The 25,627-nt window shown below is 46.2% G+C and overlaps 2 protein-coding genes across 6 annotated transcripts in view; one reads left to right on the forward strand and one right to left on the reverse strand.

Annotated features, from left to right (window-relative positions):
* The window catches only part of cstf2 (cleavage stimulation factor, 3' pre-RNA, subunit 2), a 37,232-nt gene extending 36,475 nt beyond the window's left edge, over nucleotides 1–757 (forward strand). For all 5 annotated transcript variants that reach the window (XM_042340744.1, XM_042340748.1, XM_042340746.1 and 2 more), the window contains one exon: nucleotides 24–757. The gene's annotated coding sequence lies outside the window, so the exon portion shown is untranslated. The remainder of the gene's footprint in view (nucleotides 1–23) is intronic.
* Nucleotides 758–5,534: 4,777 nt separating this feature from the next.
* On the reverse strand, nucleotides 5,535–23,532 carry LOC103177228 (NADPH oxidase 1). Its single transcript, XM_007891306.2, has 13 exons — nucleotides 23,457–23,532; nucleotides 23,258–23,353; nucleotides 16,822–16,932; nucleotides 14,419–14,503; nucleotides 13,307–13,449; nucleotides 11,388–11,569; nucleotides 10,795–10,924; nucleotides 10,225–10,317; nucleotides 9,069–9,319; nucleotides 8,679–8,841; nucleotides 8,037–8,183; nucleotides 6,838–6,962; nucleotides 5,535–6,132 (listed from the first exon to the last, which is right to left on the reverse strand). The coding sequence occupies exons 1-13, from the start codon at nucleotides 23,499–23,501 to the stop codon at nucleotides 6,006–6,008; spliced, it is 1,698 nt and encodes a 565-aa protein (XP_007889497.1). The 5' UTR covers nucleotides 23,502–23,532; the 3' UTR covers nucleotides 5,535–6,005.
* Between the last annotated feature and the right edge of the window lie 2,095 nt (nucleotides 23,533–25,627).

Here is a 25,627-nt window from a genome sequence, read left to right on the forward strand (position 1 = left end):
TCCTCTGTAACTTTCCCTTTCAGATTGGCTGTGTCGTGGCTGCCTGCTTGTGGACATGGTTCCGACCTGGTTACCTGTTACTGTTACAGCCTGAAGGAGATGGAGGCCCTTAGTTCACAATCAGCAACTTCAACTTCGCAGAGTTTGAGATGAACCTAAAGGTTGCCGACCAGCAACAGGACAAACTCGTTCCCTAAGCGACAATTTACTTGTCAAACTATTTTCATTAGAAGTAAATTGTTGAATATTTTGTAAAGTGGGTGGTGGGAGAAGAGGGATAACTTGTAAACTTTTTAAATGGAGCCTTGGGTACATTTTTTGGGGGGGGAGGGTGAGAGAGGATTGTTTTAAGTAAATTGGACAGACACCACATTCAGAAGATGGTCGTGAACCCAGTGATGTGTCTATTCCCAACTTGGTTCATTTGAAAAATGGGATGCATCAAAATGGTTCCCTTACCTTCCCCTCTCCCTGAATCCTGAACATCGAAGATCTCTTGGACCCTTTTTCTACACGCCACAAGGTTTTCCAGGGCCGAGACTTTCATGGTTGTACTGATAGTCTGAACTGCTTTGTATACTGCCCCTCTCCCCCGCCCCCATCCCCGCCCTGCCCCACCCCGCCCCCACGATAAACTATGCCAACCTATGATGAGTATGTTTTCGTATTAAAGTTCAGTTGAGTTATGTTGAGACCGTGTTGGAGAAATGTGAATGTTCCTACATTTTATAATTAAAACAAATTGGGAAAAAAAGAACTCCCTATCGGTGTGGTCATTTATTCCCCCCCCCCCACTTAATTCTGATTTGCAGGATGTGGACTGACTTTTGCAGAACAAACTGATGCAAACATGTGCTTCGAGGTAGGAACTCACTGGGCTGATAAGATGCTCAGGTATCAGCTTGTTGGTGTGTCGTAAGCAGTGCCCTGAAGGACTGTTGGCCTTGCTGGCTCAGGAGCTGGACAACCGAGTCCGTCGGAGTGGGTTGACTCGATTCCGACATTGTGTTGCTGAGTGCCACATTATAGCTGACTCAGCTGCAAGGAAGCCCCACTTACCTACCCCCAAGGGGAATAATCACTTGCTGGTAATTTGATATCTGACAAGTGCAAGCTTGAGCTCTCACAAGGTGGAGAGCAGCTTTTTAATGAGCAACATAATAGCTCAGTGTGAAATGTGTGGGAACTGACATGACATCACCCTTATTTCAGCTGCAGGACAGAACCCATCACATAATTTTGCAGCCACGGTTGCACGTTTTACCTGTATACTTTCCAGTGAAAGTTTTCTTCTTGGAGAGTTCTGGTTTAAAGTATTGGTGGGGCTTTGTAAGTTGATGGGAGGGAAGAAGCTCCACCAAGGAATGAATCAAGAAAAAATGTTAAACCTTCCCGTAGCTTCCTGGTACAGACCTGCAGAGCTATTTAAATTCCTTCTTGGTGCTGAGTCTACAATGTAGAGCGCTTTGAAATGAAATTTGCATATGATACAATCTGGAATGCACTGACTGGAAGCAGATTCAATAATAACTTTCAAACAGGAAAAGGATGTACATTTGAAAAAGAATTGCAAAACTATGGGGAAAGAGTGGGGCAGTGGGACTAATTGGATAGCTCTCAAAGAGCTTGCAAAGGCACAATGGGCTGAATGGCCTCCCCTGCTGTAGGATTCGATGATTCAATGCACTTTGCCTTACAAGGTGATACCCATTATTTTTAGCTGCAGCTACGTATTTGTTTTAAACGCTCGAGACCCTCCCCTGCGTGGAGGGTGCTATATAAGTGCAAGTTGTTGTGTAGTTATCTTTAAGAGCTCCGAGACACTGCCCTGTGTGAAAGGCGCTATTTTATAACGAATAATAATTAAATGCAAGTCGTTATTGTTGGGTTTGTTTCCACGGCGTGGCGGATACTGACTTACATTTCCCAGGTGCTGGCTATTCTTCAGTCATCTGTTCATGTGTCCAGTCTTAACCTGTGAGTACAATGGCTCATTATGTGGAGGATTTACAGCAGAGCCTGTTTCTGTCTGCACCTAATTTCTACCCAGGCGAACTTTCCAGTTCGTAGTAATGTAGATTACATTAATTGATGATGGTAGTTGCCACACTGGCTGCTTTTATGATAGCCACTGAGCTCAGTGGCACATTTTACCTGTAAACCTTGTGCCATCCTGACTGAGATTGTCATATGCTCTGCCTCAATCCCTCTGTCAATTGCCTGTCTTCAAATCGCACCTGAAGACTTACCTGTAAACAATCGTGCCTTTGGTCACCTCCGCTCTCTCAGCTTGGCGTCGAGGGTGCTATGTAATTCCAAGTTCATGTTGTTGTGATCTACTAACCGAGCCCCAGATTATATCTGAGACCATCCTGAGAGAGCTTGGCTCAGTGGGGAACCTCTTTGAGTATTGTTCCATCTCACAATACTTTCGGTCGTGATGAGGGGACGTTAGGCAGGTTAAAGGAAGTGGTGGAGAGGGTCTGAACAGTGGAGATCCCGAGGAATGGCTGGGAGGAGGGGGCGGGGAAGGATCACCTTAGCATTGAGGCTGACCTTTGTTTTTTCCCTTTGAATATAAATTGTGAATGGTAACAGTGAGGAGGTTATGCTACAGAGTTTAAGGTAAATTCCAAGCTGTAAGTATCGTTATGAATAATGATCTGTTTTCTTATTACACTTTCTCCTATTTAAACTTTCTCTCCTTTGGCACAGCAACACCTCATTCAGAGTAATATACTGAGAAATACTACTGTGTTTTGACATTAATGGATTGATAAATGAATTCTATCTAAAGTAGGAATCAAACAAGCTGGGAGTTAACAACTGGTTAATGATCAATCCTGTTCTTATTGACCTTCAACTCTTGCTGACTATCCTTGGATTAATGAAACACATTTCTCTTTTCCAAGGTGATTGAAGCATAGAAATAAATAGTATCGCTTCGCCAATGTCAACCGCTCTGGGACCCTCCCTGCATGAGGGGCGTGATATAACAGCAAGTTATTGTAAATATATATTATATCTAATATATATTAGTTCCTGTTCTTAATATATTATTATTTGAGTGTCAGATGACTTAGTTGGTAGCACTCTTGTCTCTGAGAGAAGAGTGGTTTTATTACATCGAGGCTCGACTATGCAAACTCACTGCTTGTCGGCCTCCCCAACTCCGCCCTCCACAGGCTGCAGATCATCCAGAACTCTGCAGCCTGTGTCCTCTCCCGCACCAGGCTCCGTGACTCTTATCACCCGCATCCTCGTCCAACTCCACTGGCTTCCCATCACACAGAGGATGCAGTTCTAGTCCTTACCTTCAAAGCCCTCCATTATCTTGCTCCCCCCTACCTCTGTAACCCCCTACCATCCTGCTCGCTCCCTCCGTTCAGTGGGTTTTACCTGCTTCATGTCCCTTGCTTCGCTTGCCCCACTATTGCCGGGCAGGCCTTCTGCCACTCTGCCCCCACCCTCTGGAACTCCATCCCACAGTCCCTCCGCCTTGCTACCTTCAAGACCCATCTCAAGACCCTGCTCTTCGACCGTGCTTTCGATCTCCCTGCTTCCCCACCCTCCCCGACCCCCGCTTGGGTCCGTAACTCTGTTCAGCGCCTTGGGATGTCCTCCTGACGTGAAAGGCTCTGTACAAATTTAATTTTGTTTTTGTTGAGACAGAAGATTGTGGGTTCAAGCCACACATTGAGACTTTGAGCTCCTACAGCCTAGGCTTACACTCCATTTCAGTGCTGGAGGAATGCTGCAAGTTCTTGTTGTTCCCAAGAATAAACATCGTGAATACTTAACAGTATGAAACGGGGGGAAAAGGAAGATTTAAGGATCGTGACCAAAAGCTCGATCAGAGAGAGATGTTTTCAAGAGGGTTTTGAAGGTGGGAGAGTGAAGTGACTAGGTTTGGGAGAATCCAGAGGACTGGGGCTGTAGTGTCTGATTGCAACAGCAAATTGGACAAATTGACGATTACAATGTACAAAATAAGTTTCTACAATATATTTCAATAATGTTTCAAATGATATTTATGAATTTAGAAATGATATTTAAATATTCGACACAGATCATTTCCCCCCCAAAGTGGGTCAAATTATGCATTGCACGTTTCAATTTTCGAACATCAATGGAAGAGAAAAAGACATTCATAAACAATTTGAAGCGTCTGGAAAAAAATGTACATACAGTATACCTCAACAAAAATGGTCTCAATTTAAGAGATTCTGGACAATTAGATTTCTTATTGAGGTTGCCGAGGACAAATTGCATAGTGCCATCTATGAAGATACAAGGAAAAGTATCCCTTTATTATTATTGTAATATTTGATATACATTTGTAATATAGATTTGATATAGCACCTTATCATGACATTGAGACATCTCAAAGTGCTTCACAGGATATACTGTAAAGGGAATTGACTATATTTTGTTGGTGAAACACGGCAGCCAATTGCGCACAGTAGTGACCCACAAACAGTCGGAGGTTGAGTGGCCAAATTATTATGATTTTATTTGAAGGGGTTATGATTTATTATTTAAGTAGGTTGGAGGCAGCCAGGCTTGAGAAAGGGGCTTACTGCGTAGATGCGTTTGTGACTCTTCACAGCCTATGTAATGTGTTTGGACTCAGGAAAATAAGATGGGAAGGGAGATATTTGTTTTGGTCCCTCCCCAATTAACATTTCCTTGTTAAACAATGAACTGCTTCTCAGCTGCTATGTTAGTTAGTCACTCCTTGAGTATCTTAAGGTACTGATCTGATCACCCCCGAAATAGTTCTGCTTGACGAGCAATTCACAAAATCAAATCGTAACAATAAAATAATGATAATAATATTTGTAGTTGATAAGGCACCTTATCACATTGTAAAACACTTCAAAATGTACACTGTAAGTTGGTACGTGACTGCATGTATTTCTTGGGCAAATATTCATGACATTAAAATAATATTGCTTTTAAGATTCTTCTCAACATGATGGGAAACTCAATAAAAATCATGTGCCTATTAATGATATTCCAAGGTGTGCGATCAGCCTGTTTCCAGCTGTTTCCTTACTCCACACGCCTAATAATAACCCTCCAAAACAAAACGATAATAAATTGGTCATTTTCAATCCACGGCTGTTTGTGGGACGCTGCTGTGCGCAATTGGCTGCCGTGTTTCGCCCACAAATATACAGTCAATTCACTTTACAGCATATTCTGTGAAGCGTTTTGTGACGTCGAGAAGACGTGAAAAAGCGCTATAGCAAATACAAGGATTATTATTATCATTGTTATTGTCCAGCTAGGACCACCCTACTCTTCAGGGCTTTGGCTTGCAGGGTTAACGGGAGCTGAGTGGGAGGATTCCCTGCCCCCAATGACTGGCCTACCGTTCCAAGTCCTGCCGATGAGCCAGGCTAGGCTGTGCCGTCATCAGCAGTGCCCTGGAATACTGCGGACCTGCCTCGCTCCGGAACCGGACTAGAGACCGTCCCAGGTGGCTGGCTTGATTCTGACATTTCATTACCAAGCGTGTCACCTTGGAGTCAGTTCAGCTCCCTGCTTACCAAACCCCACCAAGGAGGATTTTTGTGCCGGTTACACTGTACCAGGGAAGGCAGAGGTACTACCTACAGAGCTAGACTCACATCTCCTACCAGGCCAAGACAACAACATTAGCAACATGACAATCCAAACACTTCTCCCCCGCCCCGCAAGATTTGGTAAGAAAATAAATTACAAATAAAAAAAACACTTTTAAAATAAACTTCAGTTAACCTTAGAGAAAAAATATATGTGCAGTGTGAGCGCAATGGTCAGGGGCTCTGCTGTGCGTCAAACTTCAATGCGCATGCTTCAGCATGAGACTGTCCCAACGTTGACCTGCAAAATATGGCAGTCATCTTGGCCATTGAGTAGAATCTGAATCCCAGCAGGGAAGTTCCTGAGATTCACTAGTTTTCCTCCTTCGCACAGCACTGCGCTGTATCCTGCTTTCTCCACATTCATCTTGTCGGCTAGAAGTTCTCCTTGTGGAAGTGGAAGTGGACTCCCAGTGGGTTGACCTCGGAGTACTTGCCGGAACATTGTTCTAAGGCTTTGGCCAGCGGTTTTGGCCCACACAGGAAGACTGCAATTTTCGACCTGCAAAAGTACAAATTCATAAGGTTTCAATTTGAACAACAGCTTTCATTTAAATATAAGGCCCTTCACATGGGGTGGCGGCTCAGAGAGCTGAACAATGGCACCGTTTGACTCTGAGAACGGGGAGAAAGCGGAGGTGACCATAGGCACAGTCGCAGAGGAAACTTTTCAGGTGCAAAGAGGGATGAGGATTAAGGCAGGGAGTTCCAGAGGTTTGGGGTATAGGGGCTGAAAGCACGACCGCCGATGGAGGAGCAGAGGGGACGAGGGACATGCAGAAGGCCTGAGCCTGTGGAGTGAATAGGGAACGTAGAGGAATCATAGAATTGTACAGCACAGAAGGAGAACATTCGGCCCATCGTGTCTGTACTAGCTCATTGAAAAGAGCTAATTCAGTCCCACTCCCCGCTCCTTCCCCATAGCCTTGCAAAATTGTCCTCCCCAAATAATTGTCTAGGAGTGGGTGTGAGCAGGTTGGAGAGGTCGGGAGGTGCCAGGGTAAAAAAGCGATTTGTAGATGATTGTGAGGATCTTGAAATCAATCTGTTCTGCGACAGGGAATCATCTGAGATTTTGTTCAGGAAAGTACTTCATTGAGGCCAGTACACTGAACTCATTTACTCAACAGCATGAAGCTGCACTGGGAAGACAACAGGGTTTGCATGGGGTCACGTGGCTTGCTTTCAGTCCTCTCTGGTATCTTACTTGGGATGGTTCTGTGCGATTGTCTGAAACTCGATGTCCCAGTTGGGCCTGCCATAGTGGGTCTTCTGTTTGAGGCCAGTCACTACATCTGTCTCTTTGTCAAAGTGTACCTTGATATGTGCAGCCTGTGAGAACAGAGAATCCACGTCAATAATAATAACAATCCCTGCATTTTTTTGCATGTTTGTGGAACACTGCTGTGCGCAACTTGCTGCTACGTTTCGCCCACAAAATACACAGTCACTCCATTTTACAGTATATCCTGTGAAGCGCTTTGAGACGGTTCAACTACATGATAACAAATTCAGGGATTATTATTATTATTAATTGGTATGGCACCGTATCAGTTCATTGGGACGGCTCAAAGAGCTTTAGAGAATATACTGTAAAATGGAGTGACTGAACATTTTGCGGGGAAAAAAATACCAGCCATGGAGTGAGTGGTCAATTTCATTTTGGGGATTGTTGGCCAGGACCCCAGGGCAGAGCAACTCCCTTCTCTTTTCGAATAGTGCCAAGAGATCTTTAATATCCACCTGAACAGGCAGACAGGGCCTTAGTTTAATGTCTCATCAAAGGATGGCACCCCAGCACTGCATTGGAGTATCAGCTTCGACTATATGATTCCAAGTGCTGATGTGGGGCTTGAACCTACAACCTTCTGACTCAGAAGTGAGAGTGCTACCACTGAGCCAGGCTGACACACAATAAACACCTCAATGCGGACATCTACCGAAACAACTAGCCATCACTGGAGTGGATTTGCTTGGACATGGTTTCTGGAGAGTATTAACTTGGTGTGTGCTCAAACATGGTATCTACCTAGTTACTGTCTGGTTAGTTTTAACTATGTGTGTTTTTGGATGTGGTACACGGTTATTATAATAATAGTAGTAATAATCCTAGCATTTGGTATAGTGTTTTTCATGTCTTCTAGACTTCTCAAAACGCTTCACAGGATATACTGTAAAGTGAATTGACTGTATATTTGTGGGCGAAACATGGCAGCCAATTGCGCACAGCAATGTCCCACAAACAGTCATGGATTGAGTGATCAAATTATTTATTTTCTTGAGGGATTATTATCAGGAGTGTGGAGTAAGAAAACTTGCCCAAGTTTTCGCCCCCTGCCGGGAATCGAACCTGTAGCTCAGTGGTTAGTGTCTGGACTAATTGTCTGGTTAGTGTTGACTAGTTACCTGGTTACTGTCCCAGCCGGTTAGGTACAGCTTATAACTCAAAAAGTCTTGTTTGCCCAGTTCCTCCATGTTGTTCTCCAGCGATCTCAGCAGGTCAGCAAACCACTCAAATGCCTGCGTCTCCCGACAGATCCAATACAAGTAAATCTATTAGAGAGACACACAGGGGAAGCATTACATTCTACCTAAGCAACAACAGTGTTACATTTATACAGCACCTTTCACGTCAGGACGTCCCAAAGCTCTGGTCAGTTAAGGATTTGCACCCGAGCTGGGGGTTGGAATCAAGAAGGGTGGAGGGTTGGGGGTGAGATGAGGGTGGCCGAAAGCATGATCAAAGAGGAAAGCCATGAGACGGGCCCCGAAAGAGTCAAGGAAGGGGCGAGACAGAACATTCAGAACTTCCTTGGTTTGAATGGCAATGCTCCGTGGTTTTGCATGGCTCCATTGGGTGGGAGTGAAGGAAGCGTCAGGGATATAACCACACCTGAAAGAGTTGTGCTCTGACTCCCAATTCCCCAATTCCCCACCCTCCACAAGTTCGTTGAGATAGTACATTCGCTGCTGAGAGTGAAGTTGAGCCGGGCAGAGTGAGAGGAGCCAGGCAGCAGTAACAGCCTCAACAAAGCGTAAAGCACTAACCTTCTTTGTGAGCAGCCCAGGGTCGGAATGCTGGTACTTGTACCAGATGGATTTGAGGATGGATGCGAAGGGAGTCACTCCGATCCCGGCTCCGACCAGGACACTGACCTCGTACTGGAAAACATCCTCACTGGCCGTACCAAAGGGACCGTCCACAAGGATCCTGGGAGGAACCGAAGAGAACCATTCATTGGTCAGTGTCCAGAATGCAACCTAACCAGATTCCTACTTACTGCGAGGTGAACAGAGGTGTGTGGAGTAAGGAAACTTGCCTAAGGTTTTGCCCTGCCTGGGAATCAAACCCAGGTCCTCTCGCTTGTGAGGCGAGCACGCTAACCACTAGACTACGGGACAGGTGAGGGAATTTGCCTCGTTTTCACTCTGACTCACTTGGGCTCCTTGTGTTTAACTCTCTGAGTCTTGCCGTCGCCGAAGGCCTCGAACAGGGCGTCTGTCCAGTCGCCAGCTGATCGGATGTGCACACTGAAGCAGTCCTCCTCTGGGGCTGAGGTCAGAGTAAAGGGGTGCCACTCTAGCCGCGAGATGGATGGGCAGTTGATGAAGATGTACTGTCCCACCTCCATTGTAAACCCCTTCTTCTGCAGCTGCAGCTCCAGCACCTTGGATGGATGAACCACAACCTGGATGAGGGAGGAGGAGAAAGGTCACATTGAGACAACACACACCAGCTGCCAACAATCCAATCCGCGCTACACCCTCCCAGCTCAACTACAGCACAAGATCAGATACACAGCAAAGCTCCTTCTACACTCTCCGTCCAGCACCCCCAGGTCAGTGTTAGATACATGGTAAAGCTACCTCTAAATTGTCCTATACAGCTCCCCAGATTCAGCTACAATGCTGGATAGTTGCAGAGGAAATCTATTTCTCAACTGACCTATCCAGCTGTGTCAGGTCAGCCACAGCACAGGTTAATTACAGAATAAAGCTCTCACACTGTCCCACCAATACAGAGTCATAGAAATGGCAGTACAGAGCTCGGGGGTGCTACACTGCGTGAAGGGCGCTATATAAATACAAGTTGTTGTGGTTACAGAAAGAGTCTGATCTGGGCTGTCTTATGACTAACTCCTCCTCTGGAGTTAACTCACTGTCATCCCAATTCCTTGTATTTTGTCCAGAACCTTTTGTGTTCCACTGGAATGAATGGGTCTTATCGAATGCAAGTGTTATATATATTTATATAACCTCCTGCTTTAACTGACCAGTGTTTAACATGTAATGAAAGCTGGCAGCATTCGCAGCACTGACACTGAGCCCATTGATTGTAAATAAACCTATTGCTTTCAAGAGTTGGATCAAGGCTCTGTGACTACACTTGGTTGGATTCCAGAGCACACGACACACAAAAACTTGGATACAACAAAGACCCATTCACAAAAACTCAGTGTTCCTTTGTGATGGAAAGCCGTGATATTTTGTTATTTTACGAGTTGTTGTGAGTTCAGGCACGAAGCCAGGCTGACTATGAATACCCGCTCGTGTGGTGTCTGGCTGCATTTCCACAACATTGTGATCTCTTTACCTTAGTGATGACAACCCTCTGGCAGGAACGGTACAATCTGATTGATCTTTCAAACACATAGAGTATCATCGGCCCGAGCACCCACTTCCAGGTCTGAGAACAAAGGAAAGTAGAGAACATTTATTATAGAGTCCCGTAACGTAATGGTTAGAGCACTTGCCTCGCAAGCGAGAGGATCCGGGTTTGATTCCTGCGTGTCACACGGTCTCAGTTACTTTCACATGCTTCGCACTGGCCGTGTTATTCAGCGCATTGGCATGAACAGAGGTGGAATGCTCTACACCATGGGAACGGTGATGGAAATCATTGCTCAAGTTTCTGACCTCCTCCCTACCACAGTGTGGCGAAGCAGGAGGTAAAATGCAGCCAATGTTCCCTCAGCCCCCAAAATTGGGAAGTGAGAAGGGAATTTCCCCGAGAGACCGAGTCTGGGTGCCCAACAGTGAAGCCCTTAACACCAGCTTCATTCAGCTATCGAGCCCAATGGTAGGAGCTAGGGGAAGGTGGAGAGACTTCAGAAGGGGAAAGTGTATATGTTAATAGACCAGTCAATAAATGTTAGTTTCTCACCATTGGGTCACCCCCCTCAAATACAGGTATCGGACACTCATTGATCTCCCCCCACTCCTCGGTTAAATTCTGACAGTGTGTGTACTTGTGCCTTTCCATGCTTTCATCAGTCTGGTGTCTGACAATTCGCCTGTAAGTAAAAGAGATGAATGTGTGAGTTCATTTAAAGGGTCGGTGAAGAGACGCAATTGGCTGCCGCGTTTCTCCCACAAAATATCCAGTCAATTCACTTTACAGTATATTCTGTGAAGCCCTTTGAGAACGTCTCGAAGACGTGATAAGGCGCTATATCAAATGCAAGGATTATTAGTATCTATATAGATAGGATATATAGATACGTAGGTCGGTGTCTGTGAGGAGAAACAATCAGGCAACTCAGGCTGCTATTTTAACCGTGCCTAAAATCACCCTCGCTTTCTCCCCAGCTCGGCATCAATCTACACCATTGTTAAGTCTCGCCATAATATGTGAAGGACGCTATATAAATGCAATCTGTTGTTGCTGTTGTTGTTGCTTGTGGGACTTTTTTTTTAGGGTTTATATAAAATAGTTGGTAATCTTGGTTTGGGGGAACCTCGGCCTCTTATACGTACCCGATCCCATGGATGACAAGTCCGGCAAAGAATATGACGAAAAGATGGTGGGTGAACCAGAAGACCTCAAAGTAGGACCTACGGATTGTGTCGGTGGAGGAGGTGATTATCAGGATGAGTGCGAGGGTGATTACAACACCAGACAGCCCCGCTACCGTGGTGAAGGCTACGTAGGTCGGTGTCTGTGAGGAGAAACAATCAGTTACTAATTAACACTTCACAAAACACTCCTGATATTTGACATTTCACCAGATAGACACCGGCAGTTTAAAGGGCACCTTTTTGGGGAGTGGGATGGGGTCAGCCGGGTGTCTGACATACGCGGAAACCCATCACCGTGCTTAAGAGTATCCAAACCAAACTGCGAATTTCATGCATCCCACCTACACATGGAAATCCCAGAGACAGATTGTTGGTATGGAATGCGCCCTCTCTCCCTGGAGGGACACATCCTGCTTACCTAACTCCGGAAAGTACTAGGCACAGGTTGGCAAGAGCTAAGGCTTGGGGACTCCAGAGTGTGTGTAGGGGTAACTGCTGGAGTCTAACCAGATAAAACCACATAGCTTGCCATTGATAGCACTGTCTGGCAAGCTTTCCCACTGCTTGTCCAGCTGGGACCATCATACCCATTAGAGCTTTGGCTTGCAAAGTTAACAGGAGCTGAGCGTGAGGATTCACTCAGCGTCTCACCAATGGCATCCCCTTTAAAAGTGGAGATCTAATCATCAGGGCTCTAATATAGTCTAATAGACACTATTGTCAGGTAGGTGCTAGCCTGGCTCAGTCAGTTGTACTCTCACAGAAACACCACAACAGGAGCTCACAGTCGAAGCGAATACTCCAATGCAGTGTTGGGGGTGTGTTTCATTGTTGGAGGTGCTGTCCTTTGGATGAGACGTTAAAGCAAGGTCTCATTTACCTGTTCAGGTGGATGTTAAAGATCCCATGGCACCATTTGAAAAGAGAAGGGAGTTTCTCTCTCCCGGTGTCCTGGCCAACAATCCCACAGATTGACTGCTGGATTCACCTACAAATCCACAGTCAGTTTACCTCTCAGTAAAATGCCGTGAAGAGCTTTGAGACGTCTTGACAACATGATTAGGCAAGGTCTGTAACTGTGATGATCTTTATATTTATTAAATTCTACTTGCCCAGAATATTTTTTATAATAGGTTTGAATGGTGAGTATCAATGTCCTACCTTCTCGAAGGTGAGGAAGCTGGTTGAATAAACGACACACATAGTTGAGTGAGGCAATCCTCAAAATGCCCTAAACTATTGGTGTTAATCCAGCCCCCTGTTGAGCTCATTTCCCTCAGGCTGTGTCTTCCATCAGTTATTGGTATATGCCACTAACTGGCTGTAAGCGGACTGATAATAATCTATTCTGCAGTTTTTAAATGAATTCTCTCAATTCCTGCGGAAACTATTTTTAATGATGTTACTGGTAAGGTGTGGAATGGGCAGGGTGCACTTTAACATTCCCTTATTGATGTTGTCTTCACTATTGAAATCCTATCCTATTCAGGACACAGTTCACAATGTTTCATGGGGGTTTCATGGGTGTGGATCAAACACAGAAATGCTGCCTATTCTGCTGACATTTAGTATTCGTGCAAATGTTCCATTCTCCTGGCGTTTCCTTGTCTCATTTAATCAGTTGAATCTGCCACTCAGTGCCAGTGGTGGCATTTACAGACGATATGCTTAGGGTGTCAGCCTGGCTCAATCGGTAGCGCTCTCGCCTCCAAGTCAGAGGGTTTGGGGGCTCAAGCCCCTGTTGGGAGACTTTAAACCGATGTCCCGTTACTAAGCTTTATTATATTACTCTGTGAACATGCAAGATCCAGGTTTTTGATTTCTGTTGAGTTTAATAAATACTGACCAAAGTGTCCTCAGAATAAAGAGATTCTTACCGTGTCATCCGATCGAATAGGATTCAGCCAAGTGCCATTGTTGCTCCCGATGTCTGAGAGCACAGCGTCCAGGGTCTTCTGTGTTGACTGTTGGCTGTCGTTAAACCATTCGAAGTTGAGCAAATGTGCCACAATGTGAATTGCTGCAGGAACAAGGCAACAGAACTTTAGACAGGACAAGTGAGACCAGAAATCAGACCTCTCTCTCTCCCTCCTGAGGTTAAAATATCCCCTCGTGGAGACGGGCTGAATAATAGTACTAATAATAATCCTTGCATTTGATACTGAGCCTTATCACATCGTTGAGATGTTTCAAAGCGCATCACAGAATATATTGTAAAATGGATTGACTGTATTTTGTAGGCGAAACACAGCAGGCAATTATGCACAGCAGTGTCCCACAAACAGTCATGGATTGAATAACCACTTTTTTTTAAGGATTATTACCCGCAGAAAGTGATCCGCCAATCAACTAACAGCCGGGTTCCTACTTACTGCTAGGGAAACAGGCGTGTGGTGTAAGGAAGCTTGCCTCAGGTTTCGCCCTGACCCACTGGGAATCAAACCCGGGTCCTCTCTCTTGCAAGGCAAGTGCTTTAACCACTACACTACGGGACTCCAGGTTGACACGAGCTCAACTGCATAAATGGAAGCTCATTAACTAACGCATCTACAGAACCAGATAAACTCTAGTCATAGGTAAAGATACTTTGCACGATTTATGGTCTTTCATTGATGATAGAATGGTGGAAGGGGAAAAAAGCCAGGGTTTATGTTTGGGAATCAGTGAGAATGCTTTATGAAGTTTTCATCCAGAACATTAAAAATATTAAATGAAGTGGAGAAACATCCATCTCAGACATGCCTATACATGATGAGGGTTCAGTGGGTGGAATGGCTTTGAAGGTGTGCATTTGTGAATCTGTGTAAGTGCATTTTTGTATGTTCCTGTGTAGATGTGTGTGTATATGTATGTGTCTGTTTGGATGTGTGTGTGTGTTTAGGTGTGTGTGTGTGTGTGTATATTGTGTGTAGATGTGTACTCCTGTGTGAGAAACAACTGCAGCCCCAACCCACACTGTAGTATGAGAGTGTATCCCTGGGAAACTTACCTGTGTGCAGAGCGATCATATAAGCTACCAACTTGTGGAAGCTAATGTTCTTGTCCAGCTGTGTCCTCAGACCGCATCTGCAACACTAACACAGAGCAGGAAGTCAAGACCTTGGTCAACGTCCCGAGCAAAGCAGACAGTGTCACTGCAATGGCAAAGGGACCAGTTTGTAGCTTCCAACCCAGATTTTGGGGATTGTTGGCCAGGACACTGGAAAAAACTCCCTTTTCATTGGAGTGCATTGGAGGGTCAACCTAGACTATGAGTTCTAATTTCCAACGTGGGGCTTGAACCCACAACCTTCTGACCCGGAGGCAAGAGTGATCACTTTCCTGAGTTTTCCTTCCTTGTCCTACTTATCATTCCTCCCACCCCCTTTTGCCCTCATTATGTTAGAAAATAAAATCAGCCAAATCTGTAAGGAAATAACGCTAATTCCTTTAACCAGATATCAGACTGTTTTATTATTATTCGTTCGTTATTCCCCAATATCCCGATGGGTCAGACCAAAGGCCGTACAATCAACAGATCTTACAATCAACAGAATAACACCACTATAGATATCTCGAGTTCAAGAGTTCAACACTGTGTCTTTCCAGCACACACGCTTGATTCTTCATGATTTCAGTCTTCTTGCTGACAGCTTTCAATCTTCCATCTGATATCCTCAGTCTTAGTGTTTCCAGATCTCAGTCTTCCATCTCCGTACCCTTGTCTCCGCAGCCCGGGATGGCCCCATCTCCCGTACCCTTGTCTCTGCGACCCGGGACGGCCCCATCTCCTGTATCCTTGTCTCCGCGACCCGAGATGGCCCCATCTACCTTATCCATGTCTCCACCACCCGGGACGGCACCGTACACAAAGTTAACGGAACTCTTATACCAATGTTCATCCAATCATGGTGCGGACATTAGATCAGCCGGTCGAAATCATGCTGGGTTCACGTGACCACCTCATGGGGTGTACGTGCCTCAGCCCACATACACATTGTCCTTAAGACCCCTGTTATCTGATCTAATTGTCTAAGATAGAGGATTGATCAGTTTAGGGCTGTATCTGGTGCTCATTATTTTGTGGTGTGGGATCATTGGTAATTCCTTTTAAGTGACTGGTTATTTCTTATCAGTATCCCGAGATGGTACCAAGGCCCTCTAGTTTAAGCAACTCGCTTATTAATTGCTATCCTTGAGGGTTGCCTTCTGTCGGTTGGCCCTGTCAAAATCTAGCGACTTATTGCTCAGTCGAGATCCTGTGTTGTCCTTGGACCGTTACCTCTGTGGGCTTGTTGTCATTTACTGATAAGAGGTGACCCCCTGCCCCTGTCTGTTATTCTTTCAAAAACAGAGAAAAACAGATGTGTCCTATCCCATGACTGCCAGTCCAGTTGTCCCCACACTTAACTTAAAAGTTAACCCGTTTGCAACATCTATTGTGATTCTAACATTATACAAAAAGTGTAAATTCTAACAATTACTATGTTCCTTGCTGTGCTGAGTGATGTTTCCCATTTCTTTTCACAGTAAAAAGGCATCAAAGCGCATTCCGTCAGTCATGCTTCCTGGTGACTTTGGAAAGAGTCCAGGTTCTATGTGTCTTCTTCTTTGGCAAGACAGCTATGCTTGGGATTGACTGATATAATAATCCTTGCATTTGATAGAGCCTTTATCACATTGTCGAGATGTCTCAAAGCGCTTCACAGAATATACTGTATGTTTTGTGGGTGAAATAAATTTTGTGAGAGATTGTGTGTTTATATAGTGATCAGGAGATTGTGTGTCTGTATAGTGATGAGGACTGGAAGCGCGGCTAATTTTCCCCTCCCTAACTCTAGGAACGTTGAAACCAATTATAGCTGCACCTGTCTCCTTTGGTGTGATCGGTTAACTGCACAGACTGGAATTCCAATCCTTCTGGTCTGACTGCCCTTGGACTCAGAAAGGGTTTAATCTGATCAAACAGCAACCAAGACAATCTGGGTCACCACAGGTCACCAATCTGGCTTTGGCAGCAAGATAATATTTCATCCCCACAACCTCTAAGTTCTTATGGCCTGTGCCTGTGAGCCATATTGAAGCTCCCTCCTCTGCAGGTTGGCTTTTAGATAATTCAGTGCTGTCATTTAAGAACTAGCTTGTTTTTTTCCTTCCTTCAAGGACCGACTCAAGTCCTTCCTTACAACTACGCCTACAATCATCCTCCACCCCCCCCACTCTCCACCCCTCTCGACTCCAACCCCCAGCTCGGATGCTGAGAGAGGACGAATAAGCACAGACACAGGAAAGGAGACAGAGAGGGAGAGAGGGAAGGAGTGAAGGGAGGGAGAGAGGGAGAAGACAATGGGCAAAAGGAAAGGGAACAAATGAGGAACAAAGTGAAGGAGTGAAATAAAGGGATTGTTCTTACCGAGCAGGACCCTCGGAGGAAGGAGAGCAGGTTACGGCAGACTGGCAGCAGGATCAACATACAGTTGAAGTTGAGGCAGGCCGCGGGGGCTCTAGCCCAGGCCAGGGCTGACTGTAAACACACAGAGAGGAGGTCAGAGCACATCGTTCATCACACAGGCCAACAACACCACAACGTACTGCATTTAGCAATGAGAATTTCAGTTATTGCTAGGAGTGTATGTAGTTCAGATATTATAATTATTGTCCACTTGCAGAGCATATGGGTATCATTGACTCATATCATTAAAGGAATTTTATAACCAGTAAGACTGTGTTGTCACACACGGAGACATTTATATCCAGTAAATCAGGTTATTATAATATAACATACACATAGTTACATTCAGTAGCACTGGGTATTATAATAATAATAATAATTCTTAGAACCTTATCACACAATTGAGACGCCTCAAAGCACTTCACAGAATATATTGTAAAGTGGATTGACAGTGTATTTTGTGGGCAAAATACGGCAGCCAATTGCGCACATCAGTGACCTACAAACAGTCGTGGATAGAGTGACCAAATTATTTTGCAAAAAAAAATTGGTGGCTTATTACCCCAGGAAAGTGATCTGCCAATCGACTAACAACTGGATTCCTACTTACTGCTGGGTAAACAGAGGCATGTGGAGTAAGGCAACTTGCCCAACATCTCGCCCCCTCAACACAGGGTATTGTTATATAACCTGCACAGGGAGTCACACTGTATTGTTATATAAGCTGCACAGGGAGTCACACTGTATGGTTATATACCCTGCAAGGGAGTCACACCCAATAATACAGGGCAGGGTTCACAATTATATCCTTTGCTGTTCGTTCAGTTGAGATTCTGGGGTGCTGTTGGCACACTTTGTGGTGATCCCTGAAGCATGATCGAAGGTTAAGAAAGGAACGAATGACATAATTGAGAAGTCATCGGTGTGAGATAGAGGAACACATTGGTTACTACGCCCATCACAACATTCTCGGAGGGCACGCTGATCTCAGCTTCTCATCTTTCCTATGAGTCAAATGATTACTGTGCGGATCATAATATCACAAAGCAAAAGCAGAAGTCGCTGGGAACACTCAGCCGGTCAGGCAGCATCTATGGAGAAAGGAAAGTGAGTCAACCTTTTGAATCCACGACCCTTCGTCAGAACCTGCGGCTGCCGTGATTTCCTTAATAAGCATCCAGAGTCATGCAAATAGGAGACAACAGGAAACCAGAAGTACATCACACTGACCTACAGGAACTCCATCCCGACACAATCGACCTCTACAACAGAGCTCCTGCAGTTACACTGGAATTTTATTGTGATTCCTTTGAAGAATCCCATTAAGGCATAACATGAAATAGACCCCAATGACAATCTCTTATTATCCTATTTAGTTGAAAAACAATCCTAAAACCCTTTTTTCCACCACCCATTACCTCCTCCGTGCGCCCCCTCAGGCCTCCTCAGTCTTCATATCCAATGCCAAGTGCGAGGAGGTCATGGATTTCTTTTCATCTAAAATTCACAACATCCGCCGGGCAGCCTCATCCACCTGCCTCTTGTCACCCACCACCAACCCCTCTCCCTCCCCCTCACTCTCCCGATCAGCTCCTACCACAACCCCCATCCTACATCTCTCTCTCCTCCCTCTCACCCACCATTACTCTATGAAACCCACCACCTGCTGCCTCGACCCCCTCCCCACCAATTTGCTGGTCACCCAGCTCCCCCTCCTCTGCCCACTACTGGCTGATGCCATCAAGCAATCCCTCTCCTCCGGATCAGTCCCTGCCCCCCTCAAAACTGCTGTCATCACCCCCTCCTCAAAAAACCCTCCCTAGATCCCTCAAACCCCAGCCACTACCACCGTATTTCAAACCTGCCCTTCCTCGCAACGGTCCTAGAACGCGTTGTTGCAAACCAACTTCGCGCACACCTCTCCTCCCACTCCCTCTTCGAACCCCTCCAGTCCGGTTTCCACCCACAGTACAGAGACTGCGCTTGTGAAAGTCACAAATGACATCCTCTCTGTCTGTGACCAGGGCTCCCTCTGCCTCCTTGTCCTCCTGGACCTCTCCGCCGCGTTCGACACAGTCGATCACACCATCCTCCTCCACCGCCTTTCCTCCGTCATCCACCTCAGTGGGACCGCACTCGCCTGGTTCGACTCCTACCTCACAAACCGCCAGCAGTACATCTGAACAAATGGCTTCTTCTCCTGCTCTCACCCGGTCACCTGTGGGGTATCCCAAGGATCCATCCTTGGCCCCCTCCTCTTTCTGATCGACATGCTCCCTCTTGGGGATGTCATCCGTAGACACGGGATACACTTCCACATGTATGCAGATGACACCCAACTCTATTTTTCTACCACCTTTGTGACCCCCAGTCCCCTGATGTTCTCTCAGCTGCCTGTCAGACCTCAGGGACTGGATGAGCGCAAATTTCCTTCAGCTGAACATTGACAAGACTTCCATACTCTTTGGCTCTCGTCAACATCAAAAATCTCACAGCTCTCATCAGCTCCACCTACCCAACCTCCCCCTAAAATTCTCCGAAACCGTACGCAACCTAGGCATAAGGTTCGACCCCCAATTATCCTTCCTCCCCCACATCCGGTCCCTCACCAGTACCACCTTCTACTACCACCGACACATCGCCCGTCTCTGCCAATACCTCGCTCCGAAAGTCGCTGAAACCCTGCTCCATCCCTTTGTCACCTCTTGGCTGGACTACTCAAAAGCCCTCCTCGTCAGCCTCCCCTCCACTACCATCCATAAAATCCAAATCATTCAAAACTCTGCCGCCCGCATTCTCACTCGCACCAAACTCCGCTCCCCGATTACCCCAGTCCTGGCCAGACTGCATTGGCTGCCTATCCCAGAGAGGATCGACTTCAAGATCCTCACCCTTGTCTTCAAATCCTCCACTCCTCTGCAGCCCTCTACCTCTCTGACCTCTACTCAAAACTGTGCCCGTTGCCTTTGTTCCACTGGGTCTGGTCTGCTCCTTGTCCCCGAGTCCTCCTCTCCTCCATCGGCGGCCATGCCTTCAACCACTATGCCCCGAAGTTCTGGAACTGCCTTCCTCTCTCCCTTTGCCTCGTCCCTTCTCTTCCTATTTTCAGGTCTCTGCTGAAGACCTTTCTTTTCGACGTCGCCTTTGGTCACCTTCCTCCCCCTCCCTGGGAACCGTTACTGTGAAGCGCTCTGAGACGCCGTCCAGTGTGGAGGGCGCTATATAAATCCAAGTTGTTGTTGTTGTTATGCATGCTTCATGTTCACTGTGCTGAAATCAACACTGTTGCACTGTATCTGACTTTATCCCAATCTGTCCTGCGGCCTCAATGCTGTCCAAACAGCTCATGTCCTGCCTCTGGGCAAGTTTCAAGTGTTTGACCCATGTTAGCTTCATTTCATGTTTGCTTTCAGCCACTACGGCCCGAATCCCTCCGCGTTGCCCCCACTTTCCCTTCTTTTAGGTAACGAGTGAAGACTTTCCGCTTCGACCATGATTAATGACACTTCCTCCCTCCCCTCGGCCAGGCATCAGGCTCCGTCATCGTGGAGTCCTGTAGCTCAGTGGTTAGAGCACTCGCTTTGCAAGCGAGAGATCTGAATTCAATTCCAGGCAGAGGGCGAAACCTTGGGCAAGTTTCCCTACTCCACACAGAGCCTAATAATAATAATAATCCTTGCATTTGATATAGCGCTTTTCATGTTGGGAGGACGTCCCAAAGCGCTTCACAGAACACACTGTAAAGTGAATTGACTGTATATTTGTGGGCAAACGCGGCAGCCAATTGCGCACAGCAATGTCCCACAAACAGTCGTAGATTGAAAATGACCAATTTATTATTGATTTTTTATTTTTTTTGGAGGGATTATTATTAGGCTCTGTGTGGAGTAAGGAAACTTGCCCAAGGTTTCGCCCTCTGCCTGGAATTGAACCCAGATGTTTCACTTGCAAAGCGAGTGCTCTAACAACTGAGCTACAGGACTCCACCTCATAATCCCTCCGAAACCAAATGCAAGGATTATTATTATTGTTAAGCACTGCGATACGCTGCCCTGCCTGAATGACGCTGTATAAATGTGAGTCATTCTTAGTGACATGCGACCACTGCTTCTGCTTTATCTCTCCAGCTCCCCCCTCTTTACCATCTCACTGGTGGTGTGCGCTACTGCTCCTCACCTGGGTTACCTCCCTCTCTTCGTGTCTCCCTGATGGCTGACAAACCGCTTACATTTTTAAAGGAAGTGTTTAAACAAAAATAAAGAAAATTAGTGGAATTCCTGGCATACACACAGAATGCATACCCGGAAATTCATACCTGCAAGGAATCCACATCAGAGTAACATCTGGAATGAATTGGGCATTTCACTGCTGCCTCGTTTGTACAGTTGGTTCACAGTGAATACCCTCTGCATTCCACTGTTTCCCAATGTAGCTGCGATCGGGCCATCAGCCTCTCTGCCTCCACCTCCTGGAACCCCAACCAACAGTCCCTTTGCCTCGCTCCTTGCCTCGGTTTCTTTAAGGTCGGTGTCAAGCCCCTCCTTTCAACTGTGCCTTTGGTCACCCTCCTACCCTTACCCTCCCCGCCCACTACACCTCCTGATCCCAGCCGCCAAGTCCTGACTGTCCAGCGCCTTGGGACGTCCTCCCAATGTGATAGGCGCTATACAAAATTTGTTGTTGTTTTACCCTTTGTTTACCTCTACTCCAGGTGAAGGGCAACCCCAGGCTCCTGTTCTCCACCACTAACCGGCTCCTCCATCCTCCCCGACACACCTTGAAGATTCTTTCCTCCAATTCTCACTGCGAGGAAATGCTGGACTTCCTCGAGTCTAAAATCAAGGGAATCCGCTCAGCTGCCACTGCCCTCCCAACTTCCAACCCCTCCCTACCACCCCCCACCCACACACTCCAACCGCTACCCATCCCTCCTTCCACACCTTTGAACCTGTCACCCCTCTGTCATCACTACCAAGCCCTCCATGAAGCTCACCAGCTGCTCCCTGGACCCCATCCCCATCCCTCTCCTTAAATCCACCTCCTTGCCCCACTATTCACCAACATCATCAACCTCTCCCTGTCATCTGACACTGTTCCTACCCCCTTCAAAACAGCTACTATCACCCCCATCTTGAAGAAACCTTCCCTTGACTCAACACAGCTATCCAGCTACCGGCCCATCTCTCACCTCCCTTTTCTATCTAAGGTCCTTGAGAGAGCCGTGCCTCCCAGCTTCGCTCTTTCTTTTCCTCCCACTCCCTCCATGAACCCCTCCAATCGGGTTTCCGTGCTGCCCGGGTCAAGGTCACAAACGACATCCTGACCATGTGTGACCAGGGCTTCCTTTGCCTCCTCATCCTCCTTGACCTCTCCACCCCCTTTGATATTGTGGACCACTCAATCCTCCTCCACCACCTCTCCTCCCACCTCAACCTTCAAGGTTCTGTCCTCCATCCTGCAGTCCCTTCGCCTCGCTTCCTCCCTTGTCTCCTTCAAGACCGGTCTCAAGAGCCTCCTCTTCGATCATGCCTTCAGTCGCCCTCCCACCTCTCTGCTTTCCCTCACCCCTACATCACCCCTCCCCCATGCTCGGGCCCCAACACCTGACTATCCAGCGCCTTGGGACGTCCTCCCGACGTGAAAGGCGCTCTATAAATGTAATTTTGTTGTTATTGTTCCCCATACCTATGTATATTGTCTATATACCCTACTCCACCACTGTGTATCCTGTACATTCTCCCTGCTATAGATCCCGTGTAATCTACAGCATCCCAATATATATCTCAAATATATTGTACTCCAGGGAACACTGAGCTTTTCTGTTTTTTAAAAGTGAGTTAGTTCTGGTACGCAACGAATCAATCTGTTTCTGTCAAAAAAAACTCCTCCAAAAGCTAACACAGTTGTCTCTACCCCTTCCACACACACATCATCCGCGACAGTTAGTCCCGTGCAGGGCTACACGTTAGGCAAATTTCCTTAGTCCACATGCCTCTGTTTACCAAGTAGTAAGTAAGAACCTGGTTGTTAGTCGATTGGTGGATCGCTTTTCTGGGGGTAATAACTCCGTTAAAAAAAAAATTTGGTCACTCAATCCACGACTGTGGGCAATTGGCTGGTGAGTTTTGCCCACAAACTATACACTTTACAGTATATTCTGTGAAGCGCTTTGAGACATCTCAAAGATGTGATAAGGGAAGGATCATTATTATTATAGGGTTAAACCAGTGTGTTTGTGTAGGTGAAACACGAAGCATTCTGTCTCCCTAAGAGACTCTGATTCCACACCACTCGCACTTCACACTAACCTGTGTAAAGTCCTCATGAACAGTTTCTCATAAACTCTGAGCGTGTTCTGATCGAAGACACAGAAACAATGAATAAAGAGAGTGCTTACCCCAATAATTTTTCTTGTGTAGTAATACTCTGGGCTGTATTCGTACTCCAGGTAGTAATAAACAAATAAGAAGATGTTGATTCCAAGCCAGGCTACCTGCAGGGATAAACATTATCAATCACTTTGTCTTTGGGAAATAAAAAGCAGCTCCAAGATCAAGAGAAAATGCTCAGCAAAAAATAGTCTTCATTATCCTTACAATAAAGAGAGCCGAGAACCCATGGTTAATAAGCCAGTTGCCCATGTTCGAAGACTTCAACAAGCGAGTGAACAGCTTTGGGAGATAATAAGCTTGTGATTTATACCTAGGCAGAGAGGGAGGAGTGCTGATTAAGAGGAGGAAGTTACAGGTGTATTTATTTTAACAAGTCTTTATCTTCCTTTTGTAGTTCCAGTATGTGCCAGAGGTGTGTCTCTGTACTTTGATTCATGGGTTAACTTGTCAGGCATTCCGCCTCTCTGAAAGGCTCTCAGTAACTTGTGCAAGATCATTTTGATACATTTTGTGCACTGTGCCGGTGTGTTATTAAAAATCCACGACTCAAACTCTGGGACAATGGGATCGTCCTCTCTCTCCACCACTGCTGCAGTGTTGCACGGCAGGAAAGTCCGCAAAGAGTCCCGGCAACAGGTGTCAGCTTGGCTCAGTCGGTGGTGCTCTCGCCACTGTGGCAGAAGCCTGCTGTCCTTCGGGTGAGACATTAATCTGAAGAGTCCCCTGGCACTATTCAAAAAGTGAAGGGAAATTGTCCCAGTGTCCTGGCCAGAAAACCTCCAGATAAAATGGGTCTTTCACATCATGGCTGTTTACAAAACCATCCAATTTAATGTTGTTTCAATTACTGTAAATTATCCCTTGGCTCCTTAAAGGTTTGTCTCTTCGACCGTGCCTTTGGTCAATTTTCCCACAACACCCTCCCTGCCCTCCACCCCTCTTGACTCTAACCCCCAGCTTGGGTGCAAACCCCTGACTGTTCAGTGCCTTGGGATGTCCTCCTGAAATGAAAGGCGCTATAGAAATGCAATTTGTTTTATCATGTCTTTCACATCGGAAGGATGTCCCAAAGCTTCTGACAATTGTGGCTGGGCACTGGAGCTGAGGGTGGAAGCTGAGGTGGGTGAGGAGGGGAAAGATGAAAGAGGAAAGGGAGGGAACCAGTTGGAGTGGACTGGGAATGGAATTCCAGGGATCGGTTGCAAAGTGGCTTAAAGCCCACCCGCCTATAGTGGAGCGGGTTAAGCAGGAGTACTATATGTTGGAGGTGCTGTCGTTTGGACGAGGCGTTAAACCGAGGTCCTGTCTGCCTGTCCAGGTGGATGTTAAAGATTCCATGGTGCTATTCAAAAAGAGAAGGGAGTTTCCCTCTCCTGGTGTCTTGGCCAACAAACCCTCAAATAAAATTAGTCGCTCACTCCTTGGCTGTTTGTGGGAAATTGCTGTGTGCAAGTTGGCTCCTGAGTTAGTCCATAAAATACACAATCATATCCCTTTATAGTATATTCTATAAAGCGCTTTGAGACATCTCGATGATTTGATAAGGTGCTATAACAAATGCAAGGATTATTATAACTAATGCGGTGGGTTTCAATTTGGCACAAATTCTTATCTCTAAGAGAAGAGCAATGTTATTATTGGTATTAATAACACCTTTTTTGCAATAAAATAAAGTTCCCCTATCGAGGGGAGGAACAGAGATGAGCCTAATCAAGCCTTTGAAATTGTTATCAGGAATGGGAACCATCGTTGGTGTTTCTCTTCCCTAGCCTGGGGAACTGAGCCCAATTCTAAAATAATAATAATAATAGTAATTATTGCAGGGCTGAAACCATCAGTGCTGCAGCAAGAGGAACTTAACCTGGGCCCTTCCCGATGTGTGTACGTCAGTTCTGCACCAACTGAGCCGTTGAGAGAAACAGATTAACTTCTCCAAGTTCTCTGTTCCTATTTTCTGTGAAAATGTAATCAATTTTTCCCATCCTAATGGGTCTTTGAACTCCCAGTGCTCCAATGTACTGCTGGGAGGGTCTGTGTGTGTTGGGGTGGTGGGTGGGTGGGGCTGCATTGTCAGAGCTGCTTTCTCTTGGTTGAGATACTAATCCATGGTAATAGGAACAGGAGTAGATTCCTTGAGCCCCTCAAGCCTCTTCCTTCATTCTATTAAATCATGGCTGATCTGTACCTCGACTCCATTTACCTGCCTTTGCCCCGTATCCTTTGATATCCTGACCTAACAAGTATCGATCCACCTCAGTCTTGAAAAGTTGAATGGATCCAATATCCACAGCCTTTTGGGGGAGAAAGTTCTAGATGTCCACTAGCCTTTGCGTGAAAAGCTGCCTCCTGATTTCACTCCTAAATGGCCGAGCTCT

This window comes from Callorhinchus milii, unplaced genomic scaffold (genome assembly GCF_018977255.1).
Source record: "Callorhinchus milii isolate IMCB2004 unplaced genomic scaffold, IMCB_Cmil_1.0 Scaffold15, whole genome shotgun sequence".
Classification (NCBI taxonomy): domain Eukaryota; kingdom Metazoa; phylum Chordata; class Chondrichthyes; order Chimaeriformes; family Callorhinchidae; genus Callorhinchus; species Callorhinchus milii.